General features: G+C 40.6%; 1 protein-coding gene across 1 annotated transcript in view; it reads left to right on the top strand.

The window, feature by feature from the left end:
• Window positions 1–16,690, top strand: part of LOC105005814 (collagen alpha-2(V) chain) — a 39,243-nt gene extending 22,553 nt beyond the window's left edge. The window contains exons 18-54 of the mRNA XM_013133079.4: window positions 1,039–1,083; window positions 1,438–1,491; window positions 1,718–1,816; window positions 2,024–2,068; window positions 2,561–2,659; window positions 3,134–3,187; window positions 3,707–3,814; window positions 3,934–3,987; window positions 4,074–4,172; window positions 4,332–4,385; window positions 4,497–4,595; window positions 4,730–4,783; window positions 4,966–5,019; window positions 5,150–5,203; window positions 5,299–5,352; window positions 5,640–5,684; window positions 6,586–6,684; window positions 6,851–6,958; window positions 7,231–7,284; window positions 7,489–7,542; window positions 8,686–8,739; window positions 8,832–8,885; window positions 9,535–9,696; window positions 9,816–9,869; window positions 10,039–10,200; window positions 10,930–11,037; window positions 11,845–11,952; window positions 12,197–12,250; window positions 12,337–12,444; window positions 13,149–13,202; window positions 13,434–13,541; window positions 13,699–13,752; window positions 13,851–13,958; window positions 14,309–14,708; window positions 15,006–15,202; window positions 15,437–15,679; window positions 15,780–16,690. Coding sequence (XP_012988533.4) covers window positions 1,039–1,083; window positions 1,438–1,491; window positions 1,718–1,816; window positions 2,024–2,068; window positions 2,561–2,659; window positions 3,134–3,187; window positions 3,707–3,814; window positions 3,934–3,987; window positions 4,074–4,172; window positions 4,332–4,385; window positions 4,497–4,595; window positions 4,730–4,783; window positions 4,966–5,019; window positions 5,150–5,203; window positions 5,299–5,352; window positions 5,640–5,684; window positions 6,586–6,684; window positions 6,851–6,958; window positions 7,231–7,284; window positions 7,489–7,542; window positions 8,686–8,739; window positions 8,832–8,885; window positions 9,535–9,696; window positions 9,816–9,869; window positions 10,039–10,200; window positions 10,930–11,037; window positions 11,845–11,952; window positions 12,197–12,250; window positions 12,337–12,444; window positions 13,149–13,202; window positions 13,434–13,541; window positions 13,699–13,752; window positions 13,851–13,958; window positions 14,309–14,708; window positions 15,006–15,202; window positions 15,437–15,679; window positions 15,780–15,926 — 3,561 coding nt within the window. The 3' untranslated portion in view covers window positions 15,927–16,690. The remainder of the gene's footprint in view (window positions 1–1,038; window positions 1,084–1,437; window positions 1,492–1,717; window positions 1,817–2,023; window positions 2,069–2,560; window positions 2,660–3,133; window positions 3,188–3,706; window positions 3,815–3,933; window positions 3,988–4,073; window positions 4,173–4,331; window positions 4,386–4,496; window positions 4,596–4,729; window positions 4,784–4,965; window positions 5,020–5,149; window positions 5,204–5,298; window positions 5,353–5,639; window positions 5,685–6,585; window positions 6,685–6,850; window positions 6,959–7,230; window positions 7,285–7,488; window positions 7,543–8,685; window positions 8,740–8,831; window positions 8,886–9,534; window positions 9,697–9,815; window positions 9,870–10,038; window positions 10,201–10,929; window positions 11,038–11,844; window positions 11,953–12,196; window positions 12,251–12,336; window positions 12,445–13,148; window positions 13,203–13,433; window positions 13,542–13,698; window positions 13,753–13,850; window positions 13,959–14,308; window positions 14,709–15,005; window positions 15,203–15,436; window positions 15,680–15,779) is intronic.
• The last annotated feature ends 6,627 nt before the right edge of the window (window positions 16,691–23,317 follow it).

The raw sequence follows: 23,317 nt of genomic DNA, 5'->3' as shown, positions 1-23,317 counted from the left end.
ACCTGCTTGAATGCTCTGAGGTGCCTTTCAAGATAGAAACAATAGAACCTGCAGGTGCTTGAGTTGAAGAGAGAGCCTGCTTCTGTCCAATCTTCAAGCTCTGGATACAATAAACGTAGAAATCTCTACACATAGATCCACTCTTTGATGTGTGTCCTGGTCTGGAGTTGGGCCTTTACGTAGTTCACCATAAACATGCTGCATATCTGCAGAAAGAACTGTGATGTCACCAATGATATCATTAAGCAGATCATCAGATAAGGACTCTGTTAATTGTGAAAATGGCTTCTTAGAAGATTTCACTTGTTCTCCATTTGTCATAAATATACAGCTCTGGAAAAAATTAAGAGACCACTCCTAATCTTTCTTAAATCAGCATCTCTACATTTATGGCAGTCATAAATCTAATTTAACCGGGAAAAGTATAAAAAACACTGCTGTGGCCATCACTATCCTTTTGCAATAGGACCAGCTGGATCACAAAAACTGTGCAAGTAGTACCACAAAGGTAATTTGAATTAAAAAAAAAATTCAGCATGACAAAAGAGTTGAAAAGAAATGCTTTGAGTGAGGAAAAGAAGAGTTCAATTCTGGCTTTACTGGCAGAGGTATACAGTGAGCTTATTATAAACCTATATAATTCTTCTATTTGCTCTTTGCATTCATTAGAAAACAAAACATTTCCAATATTTACACTTTTCCATGTTTAAAACGAATTATACACTATGCAATATATTGCATTCTGAAGGTTTCCCCGTTATAATAGGATTATGACGTCATTGTTAGTGCTGATGGCAGAATACTAGTAGGAAGTAGTGACTTAATTTACCTATGGAAAAATGCGCTCTTGCCAATAGAGCTGTACACTTGGATTAACTGATTCTATATATCATTGTTTACAATCAGCCATCGTTCCATTGATGGTTTAGTCATTTCACATAACTGACTGGCCGTTGGGACTCAAATGTTCACTTCCTTGACATGAATATATGATTGTATGATAAAATCTTCTTCAGTTGTGCGTGTCTCTCCATGCAGGGGAAACGTGGTGAATCAGGCCATATTGGAAAAGCAGGGCCACAGGTAAGACCTTTAGGATGTTACCTCCAACTAAATATAGTGGCACTCATGTGTTGTATTTTCTATGGACCACATGAAGTGTAGCTGCTGCTGAGTTATGAAATAAACAAACATGAAATGATAAAGAAATCATGTGGTATAAGTGAATAAAATGAAAAGGGAAACTGAATCAAACTTACTACTTTCCAGAAAAATATTGGAAATATTTGTATGAAAGTATAGAAATATACAAGTAACTTATTTTATTAAGTGTAAAATGTTATCTAAATTAGTGTGTATATGGTTTCTATAGTTCAACCTCAAGTGTGGGCAAACTGTAGACTGCTCTTGCAACAACCCTGCTGCATGTGATTTTAGGGCCCTATGGGAATCACTGGAGCTCCCGGGTTCCCAGGTGGTCCAGGTATGAAGGTGAGTAGCCTACATAATGATGATTAAACTCACTTTGATGACAACTCTCTATTCAAACCATTTGTTTGTCAAGACTAACATTCTGAACTGTAATTCCAACCAAGAATGTCCGGTTACTATAATCTGTTTAAGTTGTTTAATTCAGTAAGAGCAATGCATGGGTTGATTAATGGATTGTAAGGGTGCCTGCAAACACAGTGTGGCTGTGACATTCTGCACTGTCTAGGGTCAACCAGGCCCAACAGGAGCACGGGGATCCCAGGGCCAGCAGGGGCCAAGAGGGGAAGCTGGACATGTTGGACTAGCTGGAGCTCCCGGCATTCAGGTTTTTGTCTAATTTATAGTGCTACTGATAATTTTTCTCACTTTCCAATGTGCCTCAAGATGTAACTTTTATTACAGAAAGTGTTTGTGAATGTGGTTCCTAATAGAAATATTTAATGTGAAATTAAAATGTATGTTAAATTTACAAATGTACTTTATCCTGAACTGTTGATTAGATGTTAGAGAAATTACATACTTTTTTCTGCAGGGTCCAGCAGGAACAGATGGAGCTGCAGGAGTCAAAGGACCATCCGTAAGTACGATAAAACGTTTATTTTAATGTTTGTATTTTTAATTCCATACTCACACATGGACTATTACCATAAAATTGCCTTTGTTAAAATTAACGTCACATTAATGTATTGGGGAGAATCAGTTTGAATGCAAACTGATATTGCTGCAATTCACCTAGGAGATTAATTTGTATACTGATTCATCATCTTCATCCACTTCATACTGATTCATAAAGTATAAATATATAAAACAGACGCATTTTACCTCTTCGTAAGTTTGTTTCAGAATGTTTTGGCACATACTTGGTTATGAGTTGCATGTGATAACACTGGCATAATTTGAATTAATTTGAAATAAATCATTTAAAATGTAAAAAACTTCACTTAGTGGTCCTTGGGGAAGCATTTCACTGTTAAGTTTACACCTGTTGTACTTGGCACAATTGAAAAATACAATGTAATTTCATTTGATATACAAATTTGCTGCATGATTAAATTATGTTTATCAACAGGGAGCTCCAGGTATTCAGGGTCCAGTTGGATTGCTTGGCCCCGTGGGGCCTCCAGGTCCACAGGGAACCACTGGAATGGTTGGGCCCAAGGGTCAATTGGTAAGAAATTAGTAATTTAATTGATTATGCCAAGAATGGTGTCAAGGCCAATGTTTTTAATACAATCGAGCATTGGAACCAAACTCTTAGATAAAAGATGCAATCCAGAACATAACAGAGTTCTTTAGCTGTCCCCATAAGAAAATCCTTTGATGAAAGCTGTTTGGTTTCAGGTAGAACCAGTTTTGTTAGTAAAACTTTCCACAAAATGATCCAAATCGGTTTCATATGAAACCCTTAATCTGGAATCAGAAGGGGTTCTTCTGTTGGGACAATTGAGTAACCATTTTGGAATACTTTTTTCCTAATAGTGCTTAAATATAAATAGAGTTTAAAGTATGGGCCACATTTTTCATTGAAAAATGTCAGTACCTCATGTTCATGATAACTCCACAAGAAAGCTAGAGATTTTACATTGTCAGTCAACATGAAATATATAGAATCTTGCAACACCTTTATTTTGTTTTTTCACAGGGTGATGCAGGTGTTCCTGGAATCAAAGGAGAGGCTGGATTAAAAGGAGAATCTGTAAGACATGCAAACTAACAAACGTGTGCAAACGTGTGTTGTTACTGAACACATTGGTAAAACAAACAGCATAGGCTGGAAATATAGGATGTGAACTTCTACAATAAGGATTTCAATTTGGGTAACTGAAGTCAGGTTTTGTAATCAATGAAATTATATTCAGATGTGGGTTGCGGGTGCTGTCATATAGAAAAAACTCAAGGTTTTGTTGCCAAAAAATTGTGCCCCCGAAAACATATCTTTTGAAGTGGAATATAGCTTTCTCAAAATCGCTTTCAGAAGATATCAGGGGAAGAGTTGTTGACGCTCATACTATGACATTATGCTAAAAAAGGAGGATCGAAGTTGAGATTTTCTCCAGTTGGGTGGAGCAGGACAAGATGGCAGGGAGATTAAAACACCACTGGGGGATTACAAATTATGCAAGAAATGTTATTTTCTGATCCTCCTTTAATGGCTAAGCTTTTGGGACTGTCGGATGATGTGACGCCAATCTTGTTGATTGTGTTGTCAATGCAGGGGACACCTGGTGACCATGGAGCAATGGGTCCCATGGGAGAGGAGGGGAAGAGGGGAGAACGGGGTGACACTGGAGCTCAAGGTGCTGCTGGACCCACTGGAGAGAGAGTAAGTTATTCTGCTCCCTAAAAAACCTGTCTGTTTGTCGCTCTAATATCTCAATAACAGCAAAGCAATTCAATTTAAATCAAATCCACATTTTCTGATGAACTGTTTTTAACTTCCAGGGTGCTCCTGGGAATAGAGGTTTTCCTGGACAGGACGGGTTACCTGGTCAAAAGGTATGTGGATTCATCTTTTGATTGCCAGATGTTTTTTTTGTCACTGAGAGTAAGAATATAAACTTAACACTCCATTCTGTGACCAGGGTGCCCAAGGGGAAAGAGGCCTTAGTGGGTCACCTGGGGCCAAAGGGGCCGATGGTGATCCGGGGCGCACTGGGGAGCCAGGTCTTCCTGGGGCCCGGGTGAGTTATGATTACAGACCCCTAACTCTTCTCTGCATTTAGAAGTAAACCATTCTGGTAATGCTTATGTTTAAATTGTACATAAAATATATATTGAACAACAGACATTTTTCTAATTATTTTAATTACTTCAAAAAATGATACTGTTTCTTGCTACAGGGACTGTCAGGCCTACTGGGCCCACAGGGACCAGAGGGAAAGCAAGGACCAATGGTATGTTGATGTGAGGCCCCAAAAATATATTTACAATCAAAGATAGAATCTATAGTTGAGCCAAACAAAAACCCTTGTCACCCCTCTACTATTTCCACCCTCCTCTGCTAGGGGGAAGGAGGAGATGATGGAGGACCAGGAGCAGCTGGGCCCACTGGTACCAGAGGTCCAGCTGGAACAATGGGTGGAATAGGACCAAAAGGCTTTACTGTGAGTAGTCAGCATGATATGTGTGTGTTTAGTAAATGAGCATTGAATTAACCTTGCAATGTTTGGGCGGATCAACACCGGTATGCTGCTCATTTGTTTGACAAAGGGGTAAGGGTCATTTGTCGTCCTCACAGGGAGACCCTGGGAAGCCAGGAGATGTGGGGACCCCCGGAGTTGCAGGACAGAGGGTACGTACCCTACCTTCGTCAAATCTAAGAGGTGGAACTGCCCCTCAGACTAGTTAACTGCCCCTTAGACTAGTTAACTGCCCCTCAGACAAGTTCATTTTCCAGTTCCCATACAATGTCTTCTCTTGCTGTAAGCTTGCTGTTTAATTCACCCTGACCATTGAGGCCTGTTTCTCTTACAGGGGGCTAATGGCAAAGACGGAGAGATGGGTGCTGGTGGAGTGGCTGGTCCAGCCGTAAGTGTATCTCATTAATAATCTGTTTAAATTGAATGATAGATACACTCAGCTTTAATGTAAATACTGAGTGGGGTTATGGTGAACAGTTGCCGGTTGTACTAACGAAGATAATACCTGACTTTGTCAGGGAGTTGCGGGGAAGAGAGGAGAGCAAGGTCCGCCTGGTGTGAATGGCTACCAGGTATGCCTTTGATTTACCTTGTACTTGCATGAATAAGATGATGGTAGTAAACAATGAATGGTCATTTTGGTTTATTGTTTTGTGATTAATGTCAGGGTCTGCCTGGAGCTGCTGGACCACCTGGGGAGTCTGGGAAGCCAGGGTCTGAGGTACAGTAGGACATCACGTTGCACTGACAAAAAAAGATTTTACACTTAACTGACAGTTTATTGCTGTTAAATCCAGAAAATATGAATTCTATAGATTTAAATGAAACTACTTCAGGCATGTATATGTTTTCCTTCGCATGCAATCACTGCATTTTTCAACCTGACTTACCAGTTTTGTTTTTATGATAAGCTCACATTAAGCGTGTTCATACTAGTTTAATGATTGGTCTGATTTACTCACAGCTGAAAGTTCACTCATTCTTTGTTTTCATATTTGTCGTTTCCAGGGTATCGCTGGAGAAGGAGGGGCAGCCGGACCAACTGGTCTACGGGTATATTATCTTCATAACTGCTCCATTTATCACTTGATGTATTTTTGACTTCTGCAATGTATTCCGATATTTGTCTAACACATTAGATCAAAACATTATATATTTCTGAAATCTGAAAGAGGTTTTCTAACCACACCAGAGGAAATAATGTAGATATTATACCCAGAGGAGACATGCCACAGCTATTAGTGTTCTTTGTACCCCAAAAAATGATCTACCTGAATATTATAATTTGTGACAGGTCATGTTGTACTCTGTGACACTTGTATTAGGCTTTTAAAAAAGCCTTCAGTTCTATTTAAAAATTGGTGCTACTAGGGGAACAAACAGTCTTTGCAGGTGAGAGACCCATCATCATCTATCATGCCATTATCTTCTGCACATGTTTTGTGATATGGCTGCAGATCGCACAGGACAGCCACTCTTCTGCGCTTTTAGGATAGTCTCTTTTCCCATAGGCAGATGAATGTGGCTGGAGAGCTAACTGATGTGGTAGTGAGCTGGATCGCTATAGTTAGCTAAGTATGCTACCAGAAAACATGCTAGCTAGTTTGGTCACTAAGCAGACAATCAGTTTAAACAGACAAGGACAACATTTAAATGAGTGATGTGACCAAATAACCGTGTATGCAACTTAAGGAAGTCCCAAAATGCATATTTCCCCCATTCAAAGAACATAAATGACTGTCCCAGATTACTTAAAGCATTTGTCTCACATTATCAATCATATGTTGATAATGTGGGACAGCACAAAAATGCTTAAAAAACCCAAAAACTAAACCACATTTTCAACACTTTAAAGTAGCAACATTGTCTTATTTATGACAGATGTATACCCTTAACATTAATCTTGTGAAAATTGCTGGTAAACAGAACGCTAACAGGTCTGATTGTATGGTAGGGTGAGAGGGGCACCCCAGGAGAGAGAGGCGAAGTGGGACCTAATGGGCTGCCAGGGCCCAAAGGGACTTCAGGAGGACCGGGACCAGAAGGCCCAAAGGCATGTACCTCATCATAGACATTCACTCATTCATTTAACCAGGTTGTCCCATTAAAGTCTTCAATGAACAAGACCTAAAGGATATTATCATTGCAATGATTAGCCTTAGATATCCAAGGTATTTCCCATTAAAATTAGGTTATTGTATGTGTGTTCTCCCTACCAGGGTGGGGCTGGGACTAAAGGAGCTGTCGGAGATGTAGGAGGCATAGGCCTACAGGGGGTGCCAGGGGAGAGGGGTCTTCCTGGATCTCCTGGTCCAAAAGGAGATGTGGTAAGGACTTGTGTCGGATGGGAAAATATTAACCAAAACTGCAAGTCCGTAATTAAATGATGATGTACATTTTCAGATGTCATTAGGCATGCGCTCTTATCCAGAGCGACTTGCAGTTAGCACTTCAGATTAAATGACATCAGAAGGAACTGCTGGTTTTGAACCTTTGTATTGGTCTGTCAGCCCAGTACAGGACTTATTCACAGTTCAGTATTGGGCTGATGGGCGTTCATTCAGAAGCCTCCTTTTGCTCACTCCTTTTCTCCACAAAGGGTTCGGTTGGCGAGAAAGGGCCAGAGGGCACCGCAGGAACGGATGGGCCCAGGGTAAGTACATATCTACGCATCGGATTGGAATAAGGTTTGTGTTGCTGGACCAGAATTCGTTTTTTAATGGTAGGATTATTTTCAAGATTGTGTCAAACTCATTGCTACCTCCGTGTGGACTGTGGTCACCTGTTGAGGCCCTCTTTCACAACCTCAGTAAGATAATTATTTGTTTTTCCTCCGGTTTCTTGTTTTCATGTGAAGGGACTCCCTGGTCCTGTTGGACCACCAGGAGTGAGTGGCCTTAATGGGGAAAAGGTGAGTGTATTGTAATGAAACCTACTATGGGTGAAATGGGCTAATAATACATGTTACCAATTTCTTTCCCCGTGTCAGAGGGACAGTCCTCATAGTATGCTAGACTCGCTTGTTAGCGCTGTTCTAGTTGCTGTTTCCATACAGCATGTCCAGTTGGTAAGATCTGGGTCTAGGCTGGCTTCTAGATTTATTATTGAGATTTTTCTTGGGTTTTTAAGGAGTGAGGTGAAAAGTGGATAGCGCGTATTGTGCAATGTGTGTTGTTTCCAGTCTGTAGTATTATTGTTACTATGTTGTGTAAATTTTTTTGGGGTTACTTATAAATTAGTATATGTATATTGAAATGATGAATATTCATTACCAGAAGCAATGCCATGGAGGTTGCGATGCAATTAAGATGCTGATGCAATATCGTAGCAATATAGTGGACGACACCTGCATCTGTTATTGTTTGACAGCTCACATAGATTGGGGAGAACAAGTATTTGATACACTGCCAATTTTGCAGGTTTTCCTACTTACAAAGCATGTAGAGGTCTGTAATTTTTATTATAGGTACACTTCAACTGTGAGAGACGGAAACTAAAACTCCCAACCCCCTATTGCTTTTGCAAAGCAAATACACCATGCAATGGCAAATACTAAAAGTTCCTCGCCGCCATTGCTTTTGAAATGTGATGCACTCACAAAATGCAAATAAAAATGTGTTCATTTATTTAATTATATGGTGTATTTAGCCTCCAGATGTTACTTTTACCTTAGGGCTTAGGCAAAAACTTTTACCAAAATACAATGTGGGCAAAAGAACTGTGATTAATGGAATTAATGTTTTTTCCTGTGACTCCCAAGCACTCCCCATGAATCTATGCAATTTATTTTATTAATAGAGCTCACTATGAATTAAATATGCCCATATCATCGAGAAACTCTGTCACAGTATTATTTCTTGAGTCATTTGCTCATCGATTCATTTGTTCATTATATCCAAACACAAAAGTGTATTAAAAAAACACTTTTACATGCCAGCTTAGACCCCAAATGAACATTGGCCTTTCACTTTGCCAAAAACACACAGATTAGCGGAATATGATAACACTCATATTGCGTGCATACCACACCATATCCTTATGTACTTTGTTTCAGGGAGAGGCTGGCCCTAAAGGACCCCCAGGACGTCGAGGGGCGAGAGCGGTTGCTGTAAGTGCTGGGATTCGTTGATATAATAAATGGCAATGTTCTGTAAATTGTTCCCATTTACTGAACTAACAGATGTCCGTCATCCGTTATAGGGGTCTCCTGGAGAACCTGGACCAACTGGAGCAGTAGGATTCCCTGGGCCTCCTGTGAGTAACAAACCTGTGAAGTGCATGCCTGATGGTATACTTTATGCCTGGCCTCGTCATACCGTCCCAGGGCCGGCTCCAGGCATAAGCAACATGAGAGGTCGCTTAGGGCCCCTGACTGCTAGGGGGCCTCCAACTTTTAGGGAGCCCTCAACCGTTAGGGGAGAGGGGGCTCCAAATTAAATTTTGCTTAGGGCCTCCAAAAGCCTAAAGCCGGCACTGTACTGTCCCATTGTTTTATGTAGGATTGTGTGACAGCTGTATGGAGAGATCTGAATGGGCCTCATGGGGTAGCTCAAAGTATAGTTTGGGTACATACTGTTGTCATGACACTAGAAAATGTACATAGGTGACATTGTCTGATTTCAAGTTGGTCCATTTTAATCAGACCACAAGCAAATTCATTTTCTTGTATAAAAGAACGCTTGCTAAGGAATGCTTCTAAAATGGAAATGTGCATGAGAACCAGCTAAGATTGTTAGATGGTTAGTTTGCTTATGACCTCAGCTGAGCAAATCTCCAACCCAAAGGGGAGCCTTAAAATACCCACTAAAATACCCAATGCTCATTCCTCAAGCCCAACTCTAGTAGTGTTGCACGGTGATGAAAATGTCCAGCAATCCCAATGATTGTGTTTGTCTTTTGGCAGGGTCCGGATGGGCAACCTGGAGTCAAAGGGGAACCAGGAGAGGGAGGGCCGAAGGGTGAGGCTGGAGCAAATGGACCCCAAGGACCTGCTGGTAAAATGGGTTCACAGGGTCCTGTTGGTGTGACAGGTCTGAAGGGTGCCAGAGGAACACAGGGGGCCTCGGTGAGTGACTCAGACTAAGGAATTATCTACTGTCAAGGTCGGATGCATTTCTATGGAGTTTATCACATTTGTCTTTTATTGCTATATTTTCTGATTAGAAAATCAAATGTCATTTTCAGGGTGGGCCTGGTTTCCCAGGATTACCTGGGCAAGTTGGTCCAGCAGGCTCCGCTGTGAGTAAATCAGACCAATCATTAAACTAGTATGAAAATAAACCATCACAGAGAATACTGAATATTTATTTTTTAATTTATAAATGTTTAATTTGACCAGTTGAGCGCCATTGACATTATCAATGAGGAACAGTTCCTTTGATTAACTTTATGGTCTTTTTTCTTTCAGGGTGCAGTAGGAGCACCTGGGGAAATTGGTTCCCCTGGTAAATCAGGTGCTCCTGGGGTTAGAGGTGAGAATGGAGGCACTGGGCGTGTTGGAGAAAGAGGGGCCCCGGGTCCTGCAGGACCTCCAGGTGAAAAGGGAGAGCCTGGAGAGGATGGACCAGGGGTAATAATTGAGAGTGCTGCCTTAGCACTAGTTATATTTCATAGCTGTTTTGTTTACCTCCGAGGTGGCCAACTTCTCTGCAATCGTGGGGTCTTCCTACGGTGCATTTAGAAAATATTCAGACCCAGTCAATTTTACATATTTTACAGCCTTATTCTAAATGGATGACATTCATTAGATACAGCTCTGATACAGATGAGGCACAGATCACGGGAATGGCACCAAAAAAGACTGAAGCCACTCAATAAAAGTCGGAATACAGCCAGCTTGAAGTTTTCCAGTGGACACCTAAAGGACTCTCATAACATGAGAAATAAGATTGTCTGGTCTGATGAAACCAAGATTGAACTGCCTGGCCTGAATGCTAAGCATCATACCTGGCGAAAACCAGGCACTGCTCATCAACTGGCCAATACCATCCTTTATGTATAGGTGTGCCAAGCATATAGGTGTTTAGTTTGTTTACCAAGAAAACGTGAGTCTGCAATCACTGGCAGAAGTACTTCAATAAAGTACTGCCTAAAGGGGTCTGAAAACATATGTAAATAATAAATCATTTATTTTATGATATATACAAACATGTCTGAACGTTTTTCTGCCTATTCGTTATGGATTACAGATTACAATTTTTTTTTTTCATTACAGAACATAAGGCTGTTATGTAATGAAATGTTTGCTAGACTAGCTTAACGTTGCCATCAGTTAAAATGTCTTCTTGATTTCTCACAGGGTCCTGATGGGCCGACTGGAGCACCAGGCCTCTCAGGACAGAGAGGTGCTGTGGGCATACCTGGACTTAGAGGAGAGAGAGGGATGGGTGGACCCCCTGGTCCTGCTGTAAGTAAAGGGTCTAGTCTTTGGATCTCAAGATCATCTTTTAATCATTTAGCAGATGTTGTTATCCAGAGTGTTTTGCTGAAAATAACTCCTCCCGTGCTTCTGCATTAAAATATCATTTTTGTTAGCACGCCTCCGAAAAAATAACCCTAACATTAACCCTCACCTCAACCCTAATCTAGGAACATGTAATGCAGGTAGCAGTGCAGAGTTAGCTAATTTGCTTCAAAAGATAACAGTATACATGTACCTTTAGACATTTAACTGACAGTCTCATCCATCATTGGTTTACACATTTTAGGTAACTACAATGTTCAGGGACATAATAGCTAGATGACATAACCATTAGGCTAACTGCTAGCCTACTGTACCTAACTGCTGCCTCCAGATACCAAACTATTAAAGAAACTTATCTGTTATAATAATTGTGAATAATAATTGAATTTGATTGGCTGTTTTAGAAGAATGAGTGGATTTGCTTTAACCTTGCCAGAGTTGCTTAAACATCAACCTGGGAGGCAGCAGTGGCCTGAAGATGCATTTCAGGGCACCTTTATAATGTAGGCAAGCAGTTTACATAAGCAACCAGAGATTATAATGTTTTATGGTTTTTTAGCTTGGAATTTCAAACAGAAACCTTTCAGCCACTAGATGATCTTCTGGATGACTATGCCCAATCATTTGAGAGCATAGAGCATTGTACACCTAATGTGTGTATGAGAAGCCTCAGGTAATGTCTATCAGATACACAGTACACACAGTGATCCATTTGTGTCATGTTCAGTGATGTTACCTTTCTTTTCCTAGGGTGCACCAGGAAAACCAGGTGCGACCGGAACTCGGGGGAACAAAGGTTCTGTTGGTCCAGTCGGGTTAGCAGGGGCAACCGGACCAAGAGGGGACCCTGGACCTACTGTATGTTTTCACATTGAAGTGTTAAATATAGTTTGTATGTAATCTGTTATGTAATGACATGGACCAGGAGGACAAAACTGTAATCATGCCAGCTATTGGGGATTTAAATCAAATCGACAAAAATGCTAGATTATAATCACATACACACATGTCGATTCACTTGAAAACCAGGTCCCCACTGTCTCAGTAAGATACTGAACTATACAGTACAGGTTGCATTTAATGAGGCAATCTCTATTTACAGGGTATTTCTGGAGCTGAAGGGACATCTGGCAAAGATGGACTCATAGGAGACAAGGTGAGATGACTATAGACAGATACTTAACCAAAATGGGTAAGGAAATAATTTCTCCAGCTAATGTGTGTGTGTGTGTGTGTGTGTAGGGAGACAGGGGGGAGCCTGGTGCTGAGGGTCTTGCTGGAACTCCAGGACTTCCTGGTTCTGCTGGTCCAGTAGGTACCTCTGGTGTTCCTGGTAACAGGGGAGACAAGGTGAGTAATATCCTGGATACTGACAAACTACTAAAATACTGGCAAATACTGTCACACCCTACCAAATCCTGCCATACCCTATCAAATACTGTCACACCCTACCAAATCCTGCCATACCCTATCAGATCCTGCCACACCCTATCAAATCCCGCCACACCCTATCATGTATTGCCAAACTGCCAAATACTGCCACACTATCACATATCTCACTGCCACCCAACAAAATGTTACCACATTACATCACTAAAACATTATCACACTAGAATGTTATCACACTATTATATTATCAAACTTCCACACTACAAAATACTACCACACTCACACATTATAACACTATCCCGTTATCACACTATCACATTATCACATTGCCACACGACAAAATACTACCACACTGCCACATAACAATAAAACATTACCACAGTAGGACATTATCACACTGACCGCATTATCATACTAACACCATCACAAACTACCACATAATACCATACTACCACATTACCACATGCTACCAAATACTACCTTACTGTACCACACTGCAGTGACACAGATCATTTCTACATTAGCACTCACAGGTCTCTTATACATCTTAGGCTGACGGTTAAGAGTAATCTTGATCAGAGTATATGTGGCAAAGTTGTTAGTTCAGCACCAGCCTAACCTCCGGTTGGTTCCCTTCACATTGTCTTTGTGTTCTTTGTCCCTAGGGTGCCAGGGGGCCCCCAGGGCCGCAGGGAGAGTCAGGGATCCGGGGGAAAGTGGTAAGACACCATTAATACATTTCCTACTTAACAGACTGTATAGTGGTAGTAGTATGCTATTTGACTCAATGTAGTTCATAGTCATACTGCATGCTACTGGGACAGTAACCAGTATGTACTGACCACGTTATATTATCTCTTAATATTTTCAAGATTTTAGCAATTCAGCTGGAACAAACTGTCCAGTCTTTCAGAGAAAAATTATAATGGACATGGCTTTTCTGATCCCAGGGGCCCCAAGGGCCACAAGGAGACAAGGGAAACAAAGGAGACCAAGGAGAGAGGGGGCAGAAAGGACACCGAGGCTTTACTGGTTTGCAAGGCTTACCTGGAACAACTGTAAGTTAAAACTGCCCAAACACTATAGGCATGCTCTGTCATTTAATATAGGCCTTTGGAAAATTGTATCAAGCACACATAATCAATGAAAGGCTGATGTACTGTAACTGTTCATTCTGTCAGCCACAAACAAGGCTAATTAATTTCTATTTTATAGGGACAATCTGGTGATGTTGGGGCCATAGGCATTGTAGGACCTAATGGACAGAGAGTATGTACAATTAAAAAGCTGTCAATGTTGCAATATAATGCTCCATGCGTAAATACTGTATGTTGGACCTATATAAATCCCATTGTGCTTTTCATCAGGGGCCCCCAGGTGTGGTTGGCCCTTCAGGAGGTGAAGGACTGATTGGAATGACAGGACCCATGGGCGCCCCTGGGTCTCGAGGAACTGGTGGAGACATTGGACCTCAGGTAAGATGATACAACCATAAGCAATATTTTGCTATCCCAAATACTGCAGAAAGATCTCAAAGGTCTCTATGCAGCATTTAGGATACTTTAGACAGTTGGAGTACAATGATGAAGTACATACTTTTCCTGGATTGAGATACATTTTCCAAGCCATAACCTGCGCTGAGTCCGCTCTGTCCTAATTAAAATGATAGCACTGTCCACTTACAGCAAGCATGAAGCCAGATCAGGTGCCTACTGTGAAGTATTTTAAGTTAAAAGGGACTGTGTTGAAAATGTGCAGACTGAGTTAAAAAGAAGGTACAGCATCCCATCGTATCTATTTTCTTGGTTTCTCTACTCTTTTCCAGGGCCCTCCTGGAGAAGCTGGCCCCCCCGGTCCCCCAGGGAGCCCTGGCCCTCCCACAGCCGGGGCCGAGATGTTTAGCCTCAGCAGCCCTTTTGAGTACGACTACGGCGAGGACCAAGGTGGACCACCTTCACCCCCGGAGTTTAACGAGGAGGAACTGAACCCCCCTGAATCCCCTCCAGAGTCTACAGGAGACTACTTCGACACCCCTCCTGAGTTCAATGAGGATGAGGCACTTCCCAACAAGGCCTCAGCCCTCTTTATGTCGGATGAAGGGGTTCAGACCACACTGAAGAGCCTCAGTGGGAACCTGCAGAATATGAAGTGCCCAGACGGTAGCCAGGCCAACCCTGCCAAAACCTGCCGAGACATCAAGCAGTGCCACCCCCTTAGAAAGAATGGTAGGTCCACTTGTCACAACAGACTGCGTGTTTTTTGGTGTTTTTTAGTTCCACTTCGTTTCTTTTTTGCTGTTTTGTAGAAGCATTTTATTTTTTTTGTTAAGAGATCACCAATGTGCAACAACCAGGTCTGATTGGAAAAGGCTACTACAACTGTGTTTAATATTTGAGTGTTTCAGCTGATTGTTACTTTATTGACAAGTAAAGTAAGCGTATTCAGGAGATTATTAGGCAGGTGAAGAGGTACTTGGCTTAGTTATGTATCTCCAATCTGATATTTCTGTCCACCTGTAACAGGGGACTACTGGCTGGACCCCAACCAAGGAAGTCCTAAGGATGCCATCAAGGTGTTCTGCAACATGGACACTGGTGAGACCTGCATCTCAGCCCAACCCAGCTCAGCCAGCATCCCCCACAAAACATGGTGGACCAAATCCACTCCCAGTGCCAGCCAACCTGTTTGGTTTGGAGCCAACATGAATGGGGGAACTAAAGTGAGCATAAGAAATTGACCTTACTGTATGAAAGGCATGAAATGAAAGATGTCAACTCATTTTGTGAAGAGCCTGCTACCATACAGCACAATAAATTAACTGAGCACTCTTTAGAATATATCCCCTGCTGCTTGTATAATACCAGTGTAAAATGTATTTGTATCAGAATCCCTGAAGATGCTTGTGAAAAAATGGTGGCCCTGTGAAATCGACTTCTTACATTTCTGATTTCAGTTTAGCTATGGCAACAAGGAAGAACTTCCCAACGCTGTGACCATTCAGATGAGGCTGATCCGCCTTCTGTCTAAGGAAGGTGTCCAGAACATCACCTACCACTGCAGGAACAACGTGGCCGTGAAGGACGAAGCCACGGGCAACCTGAAGAAGGCCCTGGTCCTCAAGGGCTCCAATGGACAGGAGTTCAAGGCCCAGGGCAACGCCCGCCTCAGATACATTGTCCTGGAGGATGGCTGCTCCGTAAGTCCCCTACATTCCCTCCCAGGTGATTTTTATGTTGCAAAGGCCGTGGAATTGAACCTAGAATTACAGTTGTTTTTTCATTCTTTTGTCTCTTTAGCAATCCAGTGGTGACTGGAGCAAGACTGTGATTGAATACAGGACTCAGATGCCAGCGAGACTACCTATCATAGACTTGGCCCCCATGGACATTGGAAAGGAGGACCAGGAGTTTGGCTTGGACATTGGACCTGTGTGTTTCTCTTAGACCTAACACCAGTGGATGGATTTCTCTAACACTTTGAGGAGTGAACTTTTTCAACACCATCAACCAAGCAGTCCCAATTTACAAAAATAAGTAATGGTTATACCAATCCCAGATTAGGTTTAAGCAAAATAAATGCATCAATAAGTCCATGATGGTATTAGAATCAGATGAATGCTGTTGCTCATTCTCCTTGCGAAAGGAGACTCTTGGACTAACTGCTGAAGCAATCAGCCTTGTACATAACGGCAGGTAGGAGAAACTGTATTTCCGGCCTGCCGCTGACATATTTATTGCGTCTTGTCAAGAAATCTCAGTTAGTTGTTAGTGCAATGGTACTGGTAGCAACTTTTTTAATATGAGGAATACAAGTGGAGCAAATCAATTTGAGTGATTGAAGGCGTAAGATTTAAATATGTGAAATCTTTTGTAAGTTATTAGAATCAATGTTTAAACCAGTTTGTCAGTGAATGCTACTAATATAACAAGTATTTAAAAAAACAAAAAACATTGTACTTCAAATGTAAATGCAAAAAGAATGCCAATGGCTCTTCACATGTTTCATAGTTTCTGTTGATTGTTGATATTATGATATTTTCTTCTTTTTATTGATAGTGTAACACCTAATAAAATAAATGAAGCCCTATGCAATTAATATGATGTTAGGTTTGGGTCAGGAAAATCAATATATTTCTATCTAAGAACACATAATTACGAGTTATGTTAGGGGTCTGAGAGGTACTTTCATGAAATGAAAAGTTATCCAAATTACTCAAAAAATTGTTTTCTTTCAATTTCCTACTTTGGGAAATTTTTGTTCTTTTAAATTAAATTACAATTATTCTTACAGATAATAATTATCTGTAATTTTTATCAGTAATAGTTGACCCAGAGTCAGTGTCAATGAATAAATCACATTAGAAGATTGCTGAATGTTTGTGTAAGCATCTTTCACTTGATATAAAACACACCAGGGCTTGGTGAGAACAAGATGTTTAGTTTCTTACTGAATTCCAAAAGTTATTGTACAGGAACGTTTTGTTCTTTTGGCTCTGTATTTAAGCAGTTTTGGTAATGATACATTGACGATTCAGAATAAAGTGCATTCATTTTAAATTTACTGTAAGGGTATATTCATCCTATTTTTCCCCCCACTTAATTCTACATACCTACTTGATTTTACCAATGCAACTTGGGGTTCACTTATTTTTGCACCTGTACTAATTCTTTTTTTTCTAGTAAGCACATGATTTCCTCTAAACCAACATATAGAATTGGTAACTATACACCTGTTATGTTAGATAAACATTTTTAAGCAGCACTGTAAGTACCGAACAAGTTATTTCTAAACATGTCATTCAATATGGATGAAATACCATCAAATAAAAGCAGAGATTTCTTATTTTTCAGTTAGCTAGTCTGAGAACCTCTGGGACAAATTGAGAACATCTGGGATGTTATGTATAGGTGCACCAAGTAACGCCACAGACAGTCCAGGAGCTCACTGATGCCTTGATCCAGGTCTTGGTGGAGATACCCCAGGACACCATCTGCCGTCTCATCAGGACCATGCCCAGATGGTGTTGGGAGTGCATACAGGCACATGGAGGCCATACTCACTACTGAGTCACATTATGAGTTGCCTTGATAAAATTCATGCAAGTTAGAACAGGTTGTGATTTCAATTGTTTACTTTGATTTCAGGTGTGTGTTTGAATCCAGCCCTCAATCAGTTGCTGATTTTGGTTTCCATTGACAGTTGTTACGTCCTCAACAAATTACACAATGTACAGTAAAGATTTTAATCTTTAATGTATTTTGGTCATTGAGACCCCATGTGCGATAAAAGTGTTCCTTAAATTTTTTTGAGCAATGTATTTAAAAATGACATTATATTGCTTGAACTGCATTTCCAAAAGGCCAAATGTTTCTCAGAACCTACGCGGAACTTCTGAAAACCTGGCAAATTTTGATACATTACTGTTAAAAAAAATAAAAAGATTTCCGGTAGCCTTCCAGCTCACCACATTTACTTCTATTGTTTTATCCAGTATCTTGCAATGTACAAATTAAACACTGATTTTAATAATTATTTTGGGTAGGGGCTATAGGAGAGTTTTTTCCCCCAAGTGGTCAGGGAGCGTTACATGAAAATGGGTTTTGCTGACGGCAGGCCATGCATTTTAGTTTCAGAGAGATCCAACTACCTCCAGACATCCCTAACTATAAATAAGATACACTCCCCAGGTTACATGTGTTTTAAGTTGACCGAGGGTCTTGTTATACAAAACACTGGTGGTCAGTAGTAAAATACTAAAATTACCACAAGTTGTGTTAAGAATATTAATACATTTTGTCATTATAATTTCACCCAAATTCTCCAGCATGATGATGGGATGATGAGAACTACCCATTCTGGGCTTGGAGAAGGCTGGTATGATTGCAATTCAAATGTCCATACAGTTTATAATATGGTAGGAAAGACAGAGTAAACCTCTATTAAACAGTTAACAGTTTTATTACTTGCAAGGAGTGAGAAAACAGTCACAAAGTAACAGTGGACATTGGAAATACATTCAATACTTGATCTGTCTTTACCCCCAATCAGACAAAAGGTTTACATTTACATCAACATCTCATTCTTCCTTTTCCACATTAACAACCCTATCAACATCTCTAGCACTCCTATTCCTGTCTAGACACAAAGACTCCATACTTTTCCAATACACCCAATGGGAAGCCATGTTGGTCATGGAGTAAGCTTTATACAGAATATTCAGACAAAGCCATTACTCATTTCCTGAGTCAATGTAGCCTTTCGTAGGTTAGCACACATTCATATGTTACAGTTGATCTAGATAGTTAATTAACAGGATAGGGAATAACCTAACAATTTCTTGATATTATATTTCATATTGATCTTATGAACAATTTTGTGCTGATCCGTGGAACTCATTAAATTAATTTGGATATAATGGATTCATCCAATGAATAATCAATAGTCAAGTACACATACCCATAAACTAGCCCAAAATATCCTATTTGTTACTCACAGAACTCTCTTTCTTTGCCAATACATCTGCCCCAAACTGCCAAGGGAAGCTGCTGGAGCTGCTGCCCTCACGACCCGATACCGGATAAGCGGATGAAGATGAGATGAGCTTACAATCAGGATAACATGGACCTCTAAAACCACTTGCATTTTGTTCACTGACCTTTCTTGTCAAGAGTAAGCCCCTTAGATTTGCTATTTTCCATTTTTACATGCATTATTATATACAGGGAAGAGGTCAAGAGGTCAATGGCCTGGCGGCATGGTGCGCTGACAACAACCTGGCCCTCAACGCAACAAAAACCAAGGAGCTCATTGTGGATTACAGGAAGTCTAAGATGGCAGCCTCGCCCAAGTCCTCATCGATGGTACTGAGGTGGAGCGTGTGTCCAGCTTCAAATTCCTGGGTGTCCACATCTCTGAGGACCTCTCCTGGAGTCTCAACATCTCAGCCCTGGTCAAAATGGTACAGCAGCGCCTGTACTTTTTGAGGAGGCTGAAAAAAAGCCCACCTGTCCATCAAGATCCTTGTGAACTTTTAGCACTGTACAATCGAGAGCATTCTGACAAACTGTGCCACAGTATGGTTTAGCTGCTGCTCCATAACCGACCGGAAGGCTCTGCAACGGGTGATGAAAACCGACCAGCACATCACTGGTGCCCAGCTTCTTGCCATCGCAGACCTCCAGCGGAAGCGGTGTCTGAACAGGGAACGTGGGATCATCAGGGACCCTTCTCACACATGCCACAAACTGTTTGCAGTCCTTCCATCATCCAGGCAGTACAGGTCTCTTTGGTCCCTCACCAGCAGACTCAGGAACAGTTTCTTCTCATCCACGTTAACCCAGCTGAACTCTGTGACCCAGAGAACTCTGTGAACTCTGTCACCTATCACCTACCACCCCCCCCCCCCCCCCACCCGCCTCTCATAGCTGTTATCCCAGCATTTCAGTTGCACATATACCTTGTACATTCAATTTGCCTTTTTGCACATTAAGAATTGCCATTGTGCTTGCATTTCTACAGTTGTCACACACGCATGTCTACCTGGGGACCTCATTGCTGCTATCTCTGCATCTCGGATCCACATGCTACCTTAATACATCACCCCCTCATTTGCCTCGTTTGCACATCTTGAATGCCTTTTTGGAATTGCCATTTTTACCCTAACAACTATTATCCCATTTGTAACATACAGTATACCTAATACTTACAATATTTCTGCCCTCCTCTATTTGCCTTATTGCACATTTAGTATTGCCAGATGTACTGCATTTGCCTTCATTTTACATTTACACATTCCACTGGTAATTTACATATACTTAATACTTGTAAATACTTGTAAATCTTCTGCCCTCTTCTGCCCTCGCGGTACAATTCTTTGTTGGCGTACCTGCACATTAATGCTGTGGAAATACTTCCTGTTTACATAATCTCCTTCATTTACTGACGGAGCTGTGAAAGGAATGATTGCCATCTTGGCAGCCAATCACACCTGGAAACCCTAAAATATTTAACTGATTAGTGTTTCAGATCTCAAAGCTTCATACTAAATAAACTGATTACTACTTGTAATCAGTTTATTTATAGAGTGATACCTACAATTCTGTGGAATTTTTCTTTGATGAGTCTTGTGGGTCTGTGCCTTGGGAACACAACAAATGTGTACAGTAAAGGTTTCAGTGCAAGATTCAAATCTCTGACAGCCCGACAGATTTGCTTTGGAAATATGCATTGAATTGCCATGTTTTGATATTGTGTTAAATACATTTTTAAATCACTGATTTTAAATCATTTAAACATTCGGCACATGCATATAAATCCTCCCCATCATGGTGACGTGACAGACATGGCGGTTTTTGAGAAAGCTGCTATGGTCATTTTTGGGGGCTGTCATTTGGTGCTAATCCTGGTCCTTTTTTGAACCCTTGCATTTAGATTGTTAGAGGGATTCTTAATGCAAAACCTGGAGGTTTAGAGGTGATTATGAGTAGGGAGTATGAGTACAATATGGGCATTATTTCCAGACTTGCAAGAATCAATATGGTAAACATTTTGGTGGCCCATATGATAGAACAGGAAAGGTAAGCTATGGTCACCCGCAAGGTGGCTCTCAAAGATGGCACTCGTGCAATTTTCTATTGTCTACAGGCCTGATTGCCATAACACATGCAGCAGTTTCACCCTTTTAAAATTCCAATCTAGGGGCTTTATTTAGCCTGTATTTGTTTGTCCTTATGAGATGTTTACTCGCACTTTTAGGTTTCATTTTCATTCCTCAATAAGAACAGTTCTACAACCGAATGGGGACAGGATCCGGATTCATCATGTGGCGCTTGAAAAATGCACAACGTAACATCAAATATGATGGGTCAAAGCCACATATGAAGGACAGGGACGTCGCTAGGCCTATTTTATGGGGGCTTTAGCTCCCCTAAAATATTAATTACCCCCCCTAAATAAATCAATTTATCAGTCAATATATTTTCTCTGTGATAACTTTTTTCATCAACCGTTCCATCGCATCTAAACCTTTTACAAATGGTATAGAATTGTGTTCATTTGGCAGCATGTTCAGTTGAGTTTGATGCTTCAGATGAGCGTAACTAGCTCATCTGAAGCGAGCTCTCTTCTGTAAATAGTAGCTCACGTCTCCCTACTATTGTCCACCCATTATCGGACGTCAGTGGTTTGAAAAGTAAATCCTCTCAAGTGAATATGTACCATATGTAGATGTTCATTTACTATATAAACTATAAGTGACAAAAGTATTTTGGATACATATAGTAAAGCCGGTAAGTGCCTTTTGTTGGTTACTTCTCTAAAGTGGTGAACCTATAAGCATTTTTATTTTGTACTTCCACAGTATGTGCTTGTTGTGATCTTTCATTTCAGTTGCCAAGATGCGTTGTTGACCTGGGCGATGCTGTTACCTTGGAAAATGCCAACATGGGCGTCTTCTGAGATCGGGTCCTCACCCATGAATGATAAGGAAATACAGGGTGCTGTGCAGATGCACAGAGAGGCCTCAACTTTAGAGGAAGAACAAGAAGTTCTCTCTCCATTCATGTTTTTATTAAATTATTTTGAAGACAATGAAACATTCATGGATGAAATGGACAAAAGAGGACTTAGTGTTAATTTTGAGATTCTCGGTTCATTGTTTTTGTTGATAAAGATACCTATTAGCTGTCTTTATACTCAGCTAATGCTGGCTTCCACACAACAAAACTTACAAGATCCAGAAAACACAATATAGTTTGACGAGACAAACAGAAAAGAAACAGTTGTTTAGCAAGAGGAAACAGGAAATTGTTTTGGAAGTGTTCACAGATGTTGACCTGTTCTCTATATGGTGCAAAGTGAAAGTTGCCACCTTTCTGCAACAGGCTATAGACAACACAACACTTCCATTTACCAATTTCTACTTTCTAGAACATTGCTGTTACATTGAATAGTCCAAGTCAAAGAAAGTAGAAAAAAATCACAATGATTTGCTTTTAAACTTAGCTGACACTAAAGTTGTTGCTCACAGGTCCACTGCAAAATGTACCTTACATAGCATTTGTGTAGTATGTGGATTCTATGGAAAATGCATGAATGGTAATCCTGTGTAAAATTGTGTCCTGTTTCAGTTTGTAGAGGTCAGATCAACTATACTGTAAATGCAATAAGCAGCATTCTCAACCATCAACCTCCTAATGATGGCCATCTACTGTATCACATATAACCAAGCAATGGCTACTCAAACAAGAACTCACCATGGCAGGGATAGTAAGTATGACTGTGCATTGGTGTGTATGTATGTGTCTGTATTATAACTGCAGATTTCTAAACCACTAGTGTCTCATTCTTCTCTGTAACCAAAACATTTAAAACAATTTTAGAGGCACTACAGTCTTCAAATTCATATATTTCAGTTGTGTTACCAAACATTTTTTACCCTGAAAAAAAAATACAAATCAATTGTATATCAGTCTCTGCGAATGATCTTGGAAAAAAGTAATTTTACATAATTGAAACAAGAATAATCAGACTAGAGTGCTTTTTTTCAACATGTAGTCAAAGCAAATACACTTTTGTTTTCTATATCCATGCTTGAACCTAGTGTTATATCTTGACAAAAGATATTGAATGAAATCACACAGACTCTGAGATAAAGTTGTAACGTTGGTTAACTCTTCTTCCTCCATTAGTACACTCAATGTAATGACGTCATACCCATGCATGATACCTAGCGTCGAACCGTGTGTCAAACCAGGATGTACTGAACAATGTCAAACATCAGTGGGTGTAACTTAATATTCAGGAACCCCCATTTTAACTGACCAATGGCGAACAT

This window comes from Esox lucius, chromosome 22 (assembly GCF_011004845.1).
Source record: "Esox lucius isolate fEsoLuc1 chromosome 22, fEsoLuc1.pri, whole genome shotgun sequence".
Taxonomy (NCBI): Eukaryota; Metazoa; Chordata; class Actinopteri; order Esociformes; family Esocidae; genus Esox; species Esox lucius.
The sequence above is the reverse complement of the archived record's forward strand: the minus strand, read 5'-3'. Positions and strand labels throughout refer to the sequence as shown.